This window comes from Chenopodium quinoa, unplaced genomic scaffold (assembly GCF_001683475.1).
Source record: "Chenopodium quinoa cultivar QQ74 unplaced genomic scaffold, ASM168347v1, whole genome shotgun sequence".
Taxonomy (NCBI): Eukaryota; Viridiplantae; Streptophyta; class Magnoliopsida; order Caryophyllales; family Amaranthaceae; genus Chenopodium; species Chenopodium quinoa.
In genome coordinates this window covers 1652399-1664229 of record NW_018743920.1, presented here as the reverse complement: position 1 = coordinate 1664229, position 11831 = coordinate 1652399, and the positions used below count along the sequence as shown (strand labels likewise).

The window sequence follows — 11831 nt, the reverse complement described above, 5'->3', positions numbered from 1 at the left end:
TTTCCCATTCTCAATCAATGTGGGAGATTTGCAATTTTTCCCATTTTATTTTAATCAAAACAAAATAAAATTGCAATTCAATCACCAAGTTACAAGTGGCAATAAGAGGAGAGGGAGAAGGTGAAGACCACCAAGGGAGGGGACCAACCCACCTTGTTCCCAAAGGCAAAGACCAAGCTTTGGTCCCCACTAGCAAAACCGGACCACCAAGCCAAGTTGGTGGCTGGCAGCCTGCCTTGGCTTCCAGCTGGCGCTTATCACCAAGGCTGGGCAGCCTGGCCAGCCAGCCAGCACACACGCACAGCCAGCCGCAATGCATGCGCAGCCAGCCAGTGCATGCGTGCTACTAGCGAGCCACGCATGCTGGGCTGATGCATATGCGCTGCTAGCTAGGCTGCTGCTTGGTGCGTCAATGCTGGGCGCTGTTATACGAAGCACACGCACAGCCCAGCATGCCTAACACGCTGCTGGCTGGTGCGTGGTGCTATGCGATGCTGCTGCTAGCAATGCGCCAGCGCCAGGCCCTAGCATGCTGGCTTGGTGTGTGCCATTGCCCAGCACCACGCATCGCCCAGCATGCCTAGCACGCTACTGTGCGATGCTGGCGCTTGGTGCATGGCAGTGATGGCTGGAACCGGGTACCCGATCAAAATTTTAGAATCCGGACCCGGAATTGGTTGGGACCGGGTCCTAAAATTTGGAACCGGAATTGGAATCGGTACAAGCGGGTCCTAAAATTTAGGAATTGGAATTGGTTCCATCGGGTACCGGTTCCGATTCCGGGTACCCACTTATGTATATATAAGTGTTGAAATATAATACAAATCATAATATTTTTTTTGGTGTATTTCTACTTTTAGCGTTTAATACTTATATTTTTATATACATTAAGCTATTTTAATTATATTAAATATTAATATTTTTTTTTATTTTACTAGTTAGTTACGTTCAACATATTTTTGTTTTTTTAAATATATTTTTTACAATATATGTTGGGTAACCGGTATAGTAGAGCGGAGAGAAAAATCTAGAAGTTTTAGGGTTTTGTTTGATAGTGGGTTGAGAGTTTTATAAGCAATTGGGCTTAGAAATTAAAATGGACTGTACATAACTCTTTAGTTTCTTAAAAACACAAACAATCCACATACTATATCATATACAACCGGGTACCCAGTGGGTACCGGGTCCAAAATTTTAGGATTTGGAACTGGAACCGGTTACAACCGGGTCCGAAATTTTGGACCCGGTCCCGGAACCGGTGAGACCAGTTCTGGGTCCGGACCCGGCGGGTCCTAATCGGTTCTGGGTCCGGTACCGAGTACCCTAGGTCTTTGCTCACCCCTAATGCTAGTACGCACGCAAGGCTGCGATGCTTGTGATGGCTAGCTAGCATGCATGGCCCTAGCACGCCTACCATGCTAGGCTTGCGGCTAGCATTGCGATGTGCATGCTAGCTTGAGATAGCCTAGCCCTCGCATGGTTAGGCCAATGCGAGGCTACGACCTAACTCGAACTTGTAACTTGATTGATTTCACGTCTCTTCGAATTCTAAATTCGACTCGACTTGCGACGTTCGGTCTCGACGCTTTAAGCTCGATATCTGACATCTTTGTTCGTAAAACTCTGACGACTCATCAAATCCTTCGGATTGATTCGTCTTCTCGGATCAGTTGTTTGATTGGGTTCGACCCGAAGGGTTCAGTCAAGATTAAGCTATAATATTAATTGTACATTAATATTACTGATCGGAAGCGGCCTTTACCTAGGCATTCCGATCACTTGACCTTACTGAAAAATTAGCTTTCTAATAATTCTGAACCCTTTACCGGAATAATACACTTGTTAGAAGGACACCATTCCTTTCACATTGAATAACTCGGGTAACCCCTAACGAAATAACTCGAATAACCCCTGCCACACGGTGTGGCCTGCTGCACCAAAAAATTGTTGTTTAGCTTTAGTACACATATGTATTACTGCGTATTAAACTATTTAATTATTGCAACTTAAATAATAGGAGGTACAAATTCAAACAATGTACTCCCTCTTTCCCTATTTTTTTGCCCCATTTGACTGTGCACGGTTTCCAAGACGCGTATTAAAATGTCTATATCTTTATTTCCATACAAGTAAAAATTATAAAAACGTGATATTAATAAAATATACAATGAGACGAATCTAACAAGACCACTCATGACTATATTATCTTTTATACATTAACGGTAATTTATGGTCAAAATTTTCAAAGTTTAACCCTGAAAAAGATAATGGGGCAAAAATAAAGAGACGGAGGGAGTTTTAGTTAATGTAGATTATATTTTTTAGTTGAGAAACCCAACTTGCGTCGAGCTAATAATACATGATAGGGATTGATAGCTCATAAGCAACTAATATACATGATTAATTATCGTACACGTAATTTATTAATAATACTCCGTAAATTGTTACAATATTAATGATAGCTCGTCATTTTTTTTTTTTTTTTTGAAGAATAAGTAAACACGTAATATCAGTATATCATGCTTTATTTACAAGGCAAGTAAATTAATTGCATTCAAACATTTTATCATGTGTGCAAATAAGAAAGTAGAGACGTATGCACCATACTCACCATCCAACTATTGCTATCACGTGTTATTAAAAAAATATATAAAATTAAATATTTCATGGACTATTAGCCGATGAGTGTGTGAAAAAACAATTCTTATAATATTTAATTTTTGATAATAATACATACAGAGCTTAAACTTCAAATTTAAACACTTGAATTATTAACTCCACACCAAATATATTACAATGATATTCTCATTTATCCAACAAATATGTACGATCTTAAAAATTTACGATTCGATTTTATTACCTAAGCTATTATTATTGGTACAATATGTACGATCTTTAAGAATTTACAACTCAATCTTACTTTGGTACAATATGTCCGATCTTAAGAATTTATGACTCTCAATCTTACTAATCTATGGTATTCTTAATGGTTTTGCAACAAACTACGACGATCACTAGACTTAATGAAAACATACTTTACTTCTAGTTTTGATTCAATAACATCCAAGATTGTGCTACTTGCATGTAAAAGGAGTTGCAACAACCTTAAGAGGAATTAGCTTGTGAACGGTGAAACCTACACTTTCAGCCACATCTAATTCATCTATTCCATCAGGCACTTTCCAATCAAACTCGTAGATGAGATTCGCAATAATAAGCTCGACATTAACAATGGTAAATGATATCCCAGGACAAATTCTTCTACCACCTCCAAATGGAATATACTGCATTTCTGGCCCTTTGAAATCAAATGTATTACCATCTAGGAACCTCTCACGACGAAATTCCTCTGGTTCATCCCAAAAATTAATGTCTCTCTGGATCGCCCATGCATTGATAATCACTTGTGTCCCTGCTTTGATGTCATAACCAAATAGTTTGACATCCTGAGACGGCTCTCGAAAGAGCAACAAAGGAGCTGGAGGGTGCAGCCTAAGTGCTTCCTTGATAACAGCCTTTAGATAAACTAGTTTGCCTAGGTCGTCTTCGGTTACCCTAGGGCCTGGGATTTTTCTCACCTCCTTTTGTAGCTCTTTCATAATTTTGGGATGCCTAATCAGCTCACACATTGTCCATTCTATTAGCGCGTAAATTGGTTCAGTCCCAGCAGCAAACACATCCTGCATCAAAATTTTTAGCAATGAAAAGTCGTAAAAGCCCTGTTATTTTGAGATGTTCAGAAAAAGTTGTCACATCTGACCACAGTAATGAGGATTCGCACTAAAATATACAAGTACTTACCAGAGTAATGGCTTTCATTCTTGTGATAGCTTTGATATCGTCTGATAGAAAAACATTCTTCTTCTCCCTTCGAAATTCAAGCAAAAAGTCAACAAAGTTCCCAGCATTCTTCCCTTCTTCAGATTCTGCATCAGTGTTTTCCTTCGAACACAGAAGATTCTGATGTTCTTGTACTACTGTATCAAGAAACTCATCTAACCCTTTCGCGACCTTTTGCACTCGGCCTTCTAGACCCCTTACTCGATCCACCCAACTAAGCCAAGGTACAAAATCTCCTAAACAAAAATCCTGAAGTAACTCGATTGCTTCAAATAAGAGCTCTTTGAAATTCATACCGCCCTTGTTGTTGCTGTTGCTGTCGCTGTTGTTATTGTTGCTGTTACACTTCATGCCAAAAGCGGCCCTGCTAATTACATCATTGGTGAATGACATTAAAATGTCAGTCAAATTTACCACTGAAGATTGAAACTTTTTTATCTTTTCAATAACTAATGCAACTTCTTCTTCTCTTATTCTTCTAAAAGAAGAAACTCTTTTGTTACTCAATAACTGCAACGCGCAAATACTCCTCATCTGCTTCCAATACTCTCCATACGGCGAAAAGGCCACATCATTGCAGTCATAAAAAAAACTACTGGCAACCCGTGATTTTGGCCTGTTTGAGAAGATTATGTCATGAGTCTTCATGATTTCACGGGCAGCATCTACCGATGAAACGACTAAGGTAGGCTTACCACCAAAATGTAGCAACATAAGGTGGCCATATCGTCGTGACAATGAATGAAGTGAACGATGAAGCAATGGATTTAGTTGATGAAGGTTCCCTATGATCGGAAGCTTTGGTGGAGATGGTGGGAAATTTTTTCTTGATGTCGGACTTGTTAAAAGGTTCTTGTACAAAAGTATTACAAAGAGTAAGAATGGGATGAAGTAGAAAGGGTTGAAATTAAGTTTTTGAAACGATTGTAGAAACAAAATAAACATGGTTTCCATGTATTTTTCTGCTAGAGTAATAGATTTTTTTTTTTAATCTTTGTAAAAGAACGAAGTAATAGGCAAGCTAAGTATTTTAATGGAAAAATATGAAATTATACAACTATATATATATATATATATATATATATATATATATATATATATATATATATATATATATATATATATATATATATATATATATATATATATATATATACACTAGCATAAGGATGTAAGGTACTCAGTAACTACTACGAGTACTAGATGAAGTAGGTTTTTAGGTTTTTTTTTTTTTTTTTTTTTTTTTTTTTTTTTTGGTGGGTACCCCTCTAATTATAGGATTCCACACAATATTATGGTTAAAAAATTTATTAAATGGCAGGATATCATTGGACAAGTACTACTGTACTGGGTACTTTATACGGACTATGGAGGAGTAAACCTGGGCACGGGCCGGGTTGGCCCGCGTGCCGCCCGGCACGGCCCGTCGTTCGGCGCAGCCCCGGCCCGAATTCAAGCACGGCATGGCACGAAGTTCAACTCCCGTGCCACGGACAGGGTTGAGAATTCCCAGGCACGACCCGGCACGAGCACGGGCATGGCCCGCCGTGCTGGCCCGTCGTGCCGGCCCGCAGGCCAACGGTGATGTTACCGTTTATTCTAGCTCCTTAATAAGCCTAAAAAACGGCTAGTTTTTTGCCAATTTGCTCCCCAAAAATTCTATAAATACTCACCTCTATTTCATTCCCAAATCACAAAATCACAATCTCTTCTTCTTATCTCTTATATTCTCTAAATCTCTAATAATCCTTATTTTCTTAAATTCTCTAATTATTCTCTTAAATTCTCTAATTATTTTCCTAATATCGGAAAAAATTAAAAAGTTCGTAATCGTAATTAGTGGAGCTTTGAAGCACGGTTGTAAGATCTAAACTAATCTTAAATTTATTATTGTTTTATTGTTATTATTAGAATAATCTTGTTTAATTATTATTGTTGTTAATTGTTATTGTTGTTGTTATAATTGTTGTTATTAATTATTATTATTGTTACAATTGTTGTTATTATTTATTTTTGTTGTTATTGTTATTGTTATAGTTGTTGTTATTAATTAATATTATTGATATTTTTATTGTTAAAATTGTTGTTATTAATTATTATTATTATTATAGTTAACCACTTTTTATTAAAAAATTAATTGTTAATTATGGCATCGAACAACCCATCATCTAGGTCTAGGGGGAAAGGCCGACTTATCCGTAGTAGTAGTTCTAGGGAACCACCAAATACAACGAGCCCCCAAATTACGAGTCAAACCAATGACCCCATTTACTTCCCCCCGGGCTATGAGCCATATAATACGTCGGGATTTCCAGCACCACCACTAAACCAATTTCCACTACCACCATACCAATTTCCACCTAATTATATCGGTGATTAACAAAACTATTGTTCTAGCCAAGGTAGCCAAGAAAGTACCCGAATTCCCTCCGGTTCTACCCCTTCTACTGCCACTCCCACTAGTCCCACTACTAACCATCACACACATCATGAATGGTTAACCGAAACTGAGATGCTACTTTGAAAAACCGAAGGAGTGAGGTATGGCGTTATTTTGTCCTAAGTAAAGATGGTGAACAATGGGCAAAATGTAAAACATGTAATAGTGTATTCACGGCAGTTACCAAAAACGGGACGGGACACTTATCTAGACACATGAAAGCTTGTGCAAAAACCAGCTAGTGATCCAACCCAGCCCAAAATTTCCCAATTCCATCCATACGGCTTTACATACAACTATGAGAGGGATAGGGATGAACTAGGAAAAATGATAGTACACGCCGAACAACCTTTTCTTTTCTCGGAAAGTGACGCATTCAACACCTACATTAACAAAGCACTACAACCCCAACATAAAAGAATCTCTAGGAAAACCGTTCGTTCCGCCGCAATGAAAAATTTCCTAGAGTACAAAGTCCGGTTACAAGCCGAATTGAGTAACCTTAACTGTAGAGTATCTTTAACAGCCGATTCTTGGGATAGTGGTTATAAATATCACTATTTATGTGTGACTTGCCATTGGGTAGATGATCAATGGATGTTACAAAAAAGAATAATACATTTCAAAATGCTGGAATACCCACACACCGGCATTAACATTGCTCACCATTTAATGCAAGCAATAGGCGGATACAACCTTCGAGATAAAATGATGTCTATGACTTTTGATAATGCAACCTCTATGACATACACAGCTAATCTTATCAAACAAAACTTAACCGATGTACTATTAGACGGTGAAGCTCTTCATACTAGATGTGTTTGCCATGTACTTAACTTATGTGTACAGGATGGAGTTCGGGCAATTGGCCCATACTACAGCAAAATCAGAGATGCTATTATGTCTATTAATAGCTCTAACATGAGATACCAAGAATGGAAGAGTTTTCTAAAACAACAAAAGATAAGGGTAATAAAAATTAGAACCGATTGCCCAACTAGGTGGAATTCCACCTATGACATGTTAACAAAGGCAATTGAGTACAAGGGCCCGTTAACATTATTTTACAACCAAAAATTTCCACAAAATGCTTTGTATGATGATGATTGGAATAACTGTGAAAGATATATGCAATTTTTACAGTTATTATATAACATGACGTATTGTTTTTCTACTGTTTACAATCCTTGTGCTCAAAACTTTCTTTCTAATGCATGCTTACTCGCCCAACTTTTCGCTGATCATCGCCATCAAAGTGATTATGATCAGTATCTTCCAGCAATGGAAAAAAAGTGGCGTAAATATTATAGTGAGATTCCTTTGATTTATATTTTTGCTTCCATATTAGATCCTAGGCAAAAGTATGAAAACGCATTTATGTTAGTTGACATTTACTTTCAATGCATGTTTCTTGACGATGATGTAGAAAACTATAAGACTAATGTGAAGGATCAGTTTTTTGCTTTATATAGAGTCTATGAAGCCAAATATGGCACCGTTCCTCGCTCAGGGCCTTCCCAACCATCCAAAAACGTAAGTAAGAAGGCCAAACATTTATTTTCACAAGCTACTAACTTGATTTCAAGGTTTTCAGGTGATTCATCAATCAGGAGAACGCAAAGCGACGTCTCGGAGTTGCAGATGTACCTGAGTTACGACTTCACCAAAGGCATGGACGACGATGAGATAAACAGCCTCGACCTCCTTGCATGGTGGAAACAACAAAGCTCGAAGCATCCAACTTTGGCGGCAATGGCACGAGACATTCTTGCTATCCAAGTTTCCTCCGTCGCCTCCGAACGAGCTTTCAGCGCATCCGGAAGGGTTTTAGACGATAGAAGAACAAGTCTAAAACCCGAAACACTAGAAATGTGCGTGTGTTTCAAAGATTGGTTGGATGCAGAAAATCACTCACAAGACCGTTCTTACGACCACAACGACAACGAAGAAGGAACCTCCGCTTCCGGTTCGGGTTCGGCTAGTTCCCAATCTATGCAACTAGCCGATGACCTTGAAGGCGAAGGCGAAGGCGAAGACGAAGACGAAGACGAAGACGAGCAAGAAGAAGGAGAAGAAGAATAGACAATTATTGTATATTGTACGATTTTAAAAATATCAATTTTATCATTTTCCAATTTTTGTTTAATACCATCATTGTATGATTTTTATCATTGTTATCATTGTACAATTTTCTCAACTCAAGTAATAATAATATAAAGTACGCATTATTCACGTCCAAAGTCCAATTTGCCTTTTTTCCCCGTTTTGTTACAATTTGTAAATTCATATTAAAAAAAAATAAAATTATACCAATTACTAATAAATCATAAACATTAAATTTTAAAGTAATAGTATAAAGTAAATATATAAATATAAATATTGAATATACAAATTATAAAACATAAATATTCAACTTATAATTATAAAATTCATAACTTAATAACTTATAACTTATAAGTTATAAACTTATAATTTATAACCTTATAAAACTTATAATTATAATTTTATAACTTATATACATTATAAACTTATTAATTTATAATGTTGTCATAAAAAAAAAAAAAAAAAAAAAAATTATTTGAAAACTGCACCAGCCCGCAGGCCGGCACGTGGCCGGCACGGCACGAGCCCGCCAGGCACGAGGGTCGTGCCGTGCCGTGGGCTGGCCTGTGAAAATGGCTGGCACGGCACGGCACGAAATCCTGGGCCCGCCGGCACGACGGGCACGGCACGAACCAGCCCGTGGCCCGCCAGGCATGGCCCGCGGCGGCCCGGCCCGGCACGGTGCCCAGGTTTATGGAGGAGGTTTATGTAAGACGCTCAAGGTGCCAAATTATTGATTACTTTACCAAGCTTTAGTTTTGTCACCACACAACCAAAAAGGTGTGGAATCAAACTCCAATAGAGGTAATTTGGAGTAGGGATTCTCTTAACCTTCCCCCACCCCTCCCCCCCCCCCCCCAAAAAAAAAATAAATTATCTAGCTCGTTAATTCGAGTCAGATTGTACCTGTGAGAGGTTCCTGCCCGATAAAACCCTTCTCCTAACCGTTTAAAAATAAATAAATTTTTGATTACTTTTTCACATGTTTCAATTGTATATTGCTACATAATTTTTTAATTCTACTTTATTATTATTATTATTATTATTATTATTATTATTATTATGCATACAAGTTTGTGTCAGTACATGATTATAGTGAATTATGCGTGATTTATGCATGAGTTAAGTTCAATAATGTGAATTATGCATAAAAGTTAAGTTCAAGAATGTGAGAATCATTCATGCATACAAGTTTGTGTTAGTAATTATAATCAAGCCTTAATTTAAATCTGAAAATTAATTTTGCGTAGTTTAATTGCCTTTTTTAGAGATAATGGATGAACTTATATATAAATCGATGAGTGTGAAAATGAAATAATTACAAGTTTAAACAAAAAAAAGAAAATACCTTTTTTTGTTTAAAAATAATACTTCTTCCTAATTAAAGAAATTTAGGAGGTAGATTCACGCTCATCGGCTTATGTTTACGGAGTATAACATTAACATCTTAGCCACTAAATCATGAAATTTCGTATGCTATTCTCTTAAAAGTAAAGTTTTATTAATAAATGAAGATAAAGTTGATATAAATCTTTTTTTGATGTATACTTTCAGCTTATCAAATGTTAATACTTTGCATTATTGCTATCTAAATATATAAATCAACGGTTAGATTTATACTTCATATACTCTGTAAAGTCAAATTTAACACTTAATTGGGATAGACGTACGACGTAACTTTTAAAACATACTTAGAAAATAATGAATATAAGTAATTTATGCCACAAAATTTTAGAAGGTACACAAGCTCCCATAGTCCCATTGATAAAAACAAACCAGCCATTGACCCATTGTACGTGAATCACAATATGCCGACGTGCTATGTATTATAGTGAAGGCTGTAAATATTTTGGGGCCCTAGAATTTAAAATTGAAAGACATATATATTTGCTAGATTTAACACATGTACTCTCAGTTTCTTAAGCTAGCATAGTCACAATCTTCTTTTTCGTTTGTCTTTTTAAACTTGTGCCATTTCTTAGCTTATATTTAGCACGAATTCATAATCTCTCTTTACTTCATCGATCTTCTACGACCAAAAACTTCGACCTACGTAGTATGTACTCAATGTATCCTATTTAAATTTGAACGTGAGGCAAACATTAAGACATGGGTGGATGAGCCTTATCAACTTCAATTGCAACCTCATGTTCATAATGAAGCAATAAAAAAGGGATAAAGGGAGTACTATTCTAGAAAAGAGATGAAACAAATGTACATGAGATGGACAATTGTAAATGAAAAATTGAATTGGAAACATAAAAACGAACGTGATGGACACCTCCATGCTATCTAGTTGAATAACGTGGCAGGTATATCCAAGAAGTTGTCATGATATAATGACAATATATGTTCTTGATATGTCAACTATACAACAATTCACTGAGAAGTCCTACTCCTAATTGTCTCATTTAGGTTGTCAATATCGTCTTTTAAATCAAGTTTGATTTTGGTGACATTCATATTTGTCGAGTTTGATTCATCCTTAAACAATGATTTTTTAACAGCTAAGACAAAACATATATTATTTACAATACACTTACACATTTTGTATCCTTTTTTTTTATACTAAAAACTCATTTTACTACTTTTGTTCCATATTAATTGTAAAGCTTTTCTTAATAAGGTATATATACTATTACTTAATGCCTGTTGAGATAATAGGATTTTGATGATCATAAACAAATGATGCTTATTAACTAACTTGTGTGTTGATGTGCATATTAAACAAGTCATGGAGGATTGATCCTTGCATATCATGAAGATGGTTAGAGCAACTATCAGTGAAGTTCCCATGAGGGTACTTCTAAAGAGAAGTTCCTAATAGATAGGGAACAAGTATTAAAGTTATATTATTACTATATTTATTATTATTTAATTATGTTAGTTTAAGAACTTTATTTATTTACTTCACTTCGATTTGATGAAAGTGTGTCAAGTGTACAGGTTTTTAGGCACATTCTTGAGAAAGGAACAAGTTCCGGAGTTGGAACAAGGGAAGTCCTTGATCTTTACCTGAAATACACTGCACACTAATCGAAGGAAGAAAATAGAGAAGTTCAAGTCAAGTGTTCCTTTAGGAGTCTAGCTATATACAAGATTCTACGGGAAGCACTATCAAGTTTCCTAAAAGGAACAATCAACATGCGGAGTAGCATGGAGCATGAAGACTGAAGATATGAGTTTATTTTCTAGGATTCATGTACGTATGTAGAAACTTGAAAGGTATTGGAACTCACGGTACTAAAAGGAACTTAAAAGAAGTACAAAATTGATCTTCTCTAAATAAGCGTTCAATTATATTGAATTCTTATTTAGATATTTTTCCTACGGAAAATGCTTTATAAAATAAAGTTTTATTAATGTGATAAAAGTAAATCTATTTTTTAAGAAAATATTTTATTTAGTTTTTGGAAAATAAACCTAGGATATTGTTTTACAAAAACTT

At 36.2% G+C, this 11831-nt stretch overlaps 1 protein-coding gene across 1 annotated transcript; it reads right to left on the bottom strand.

Annotated features, from left to right (window-relative positions):
• Positions 1 to 2742: 2742 nt before the first annotated feature.
• On the bottom strand, positions 2743 to 4892 carry LOC110687588 (cytochrome P450 71A22-like). The gene is made up of 2 exons (XM_021864232.1): positions 3802 to 4892; positions 2743 to 3680 (listed from the first exon to the last, which is right to left on the bottom strand). Exons 1-2 carry the CDS (start codon positions 4792 to 4794, stop codon positions 3075 to 3077), a joined length of 1599 nt encoding a protein of 532 aa, XP_021719924.1. The 5' UTR covers positions 4795 to 4892; the 3' UTR covers positions 2743 to 3074.
• Positions 4893 to 11831: the final 6939 nt, after the last annotated feature.

Excerpts from the sequence above, each read along its gene's own strand:
- LOC110687588 (XM_021864232.1), bottom strand. The coding sequence starts at position 4,794 with ATGGAAACCATGTTTATTTTGTTTCTACAATCGTTTCAAAAACTTAAT. Across the intron at positions 3,681-3,801 it reads GAATGAAAGCCATTACTCTG|GATGTGTTTGCTGCTGGGAC; the intron begins GTAAGTACTTGT and ends ATTTTGATGCAG.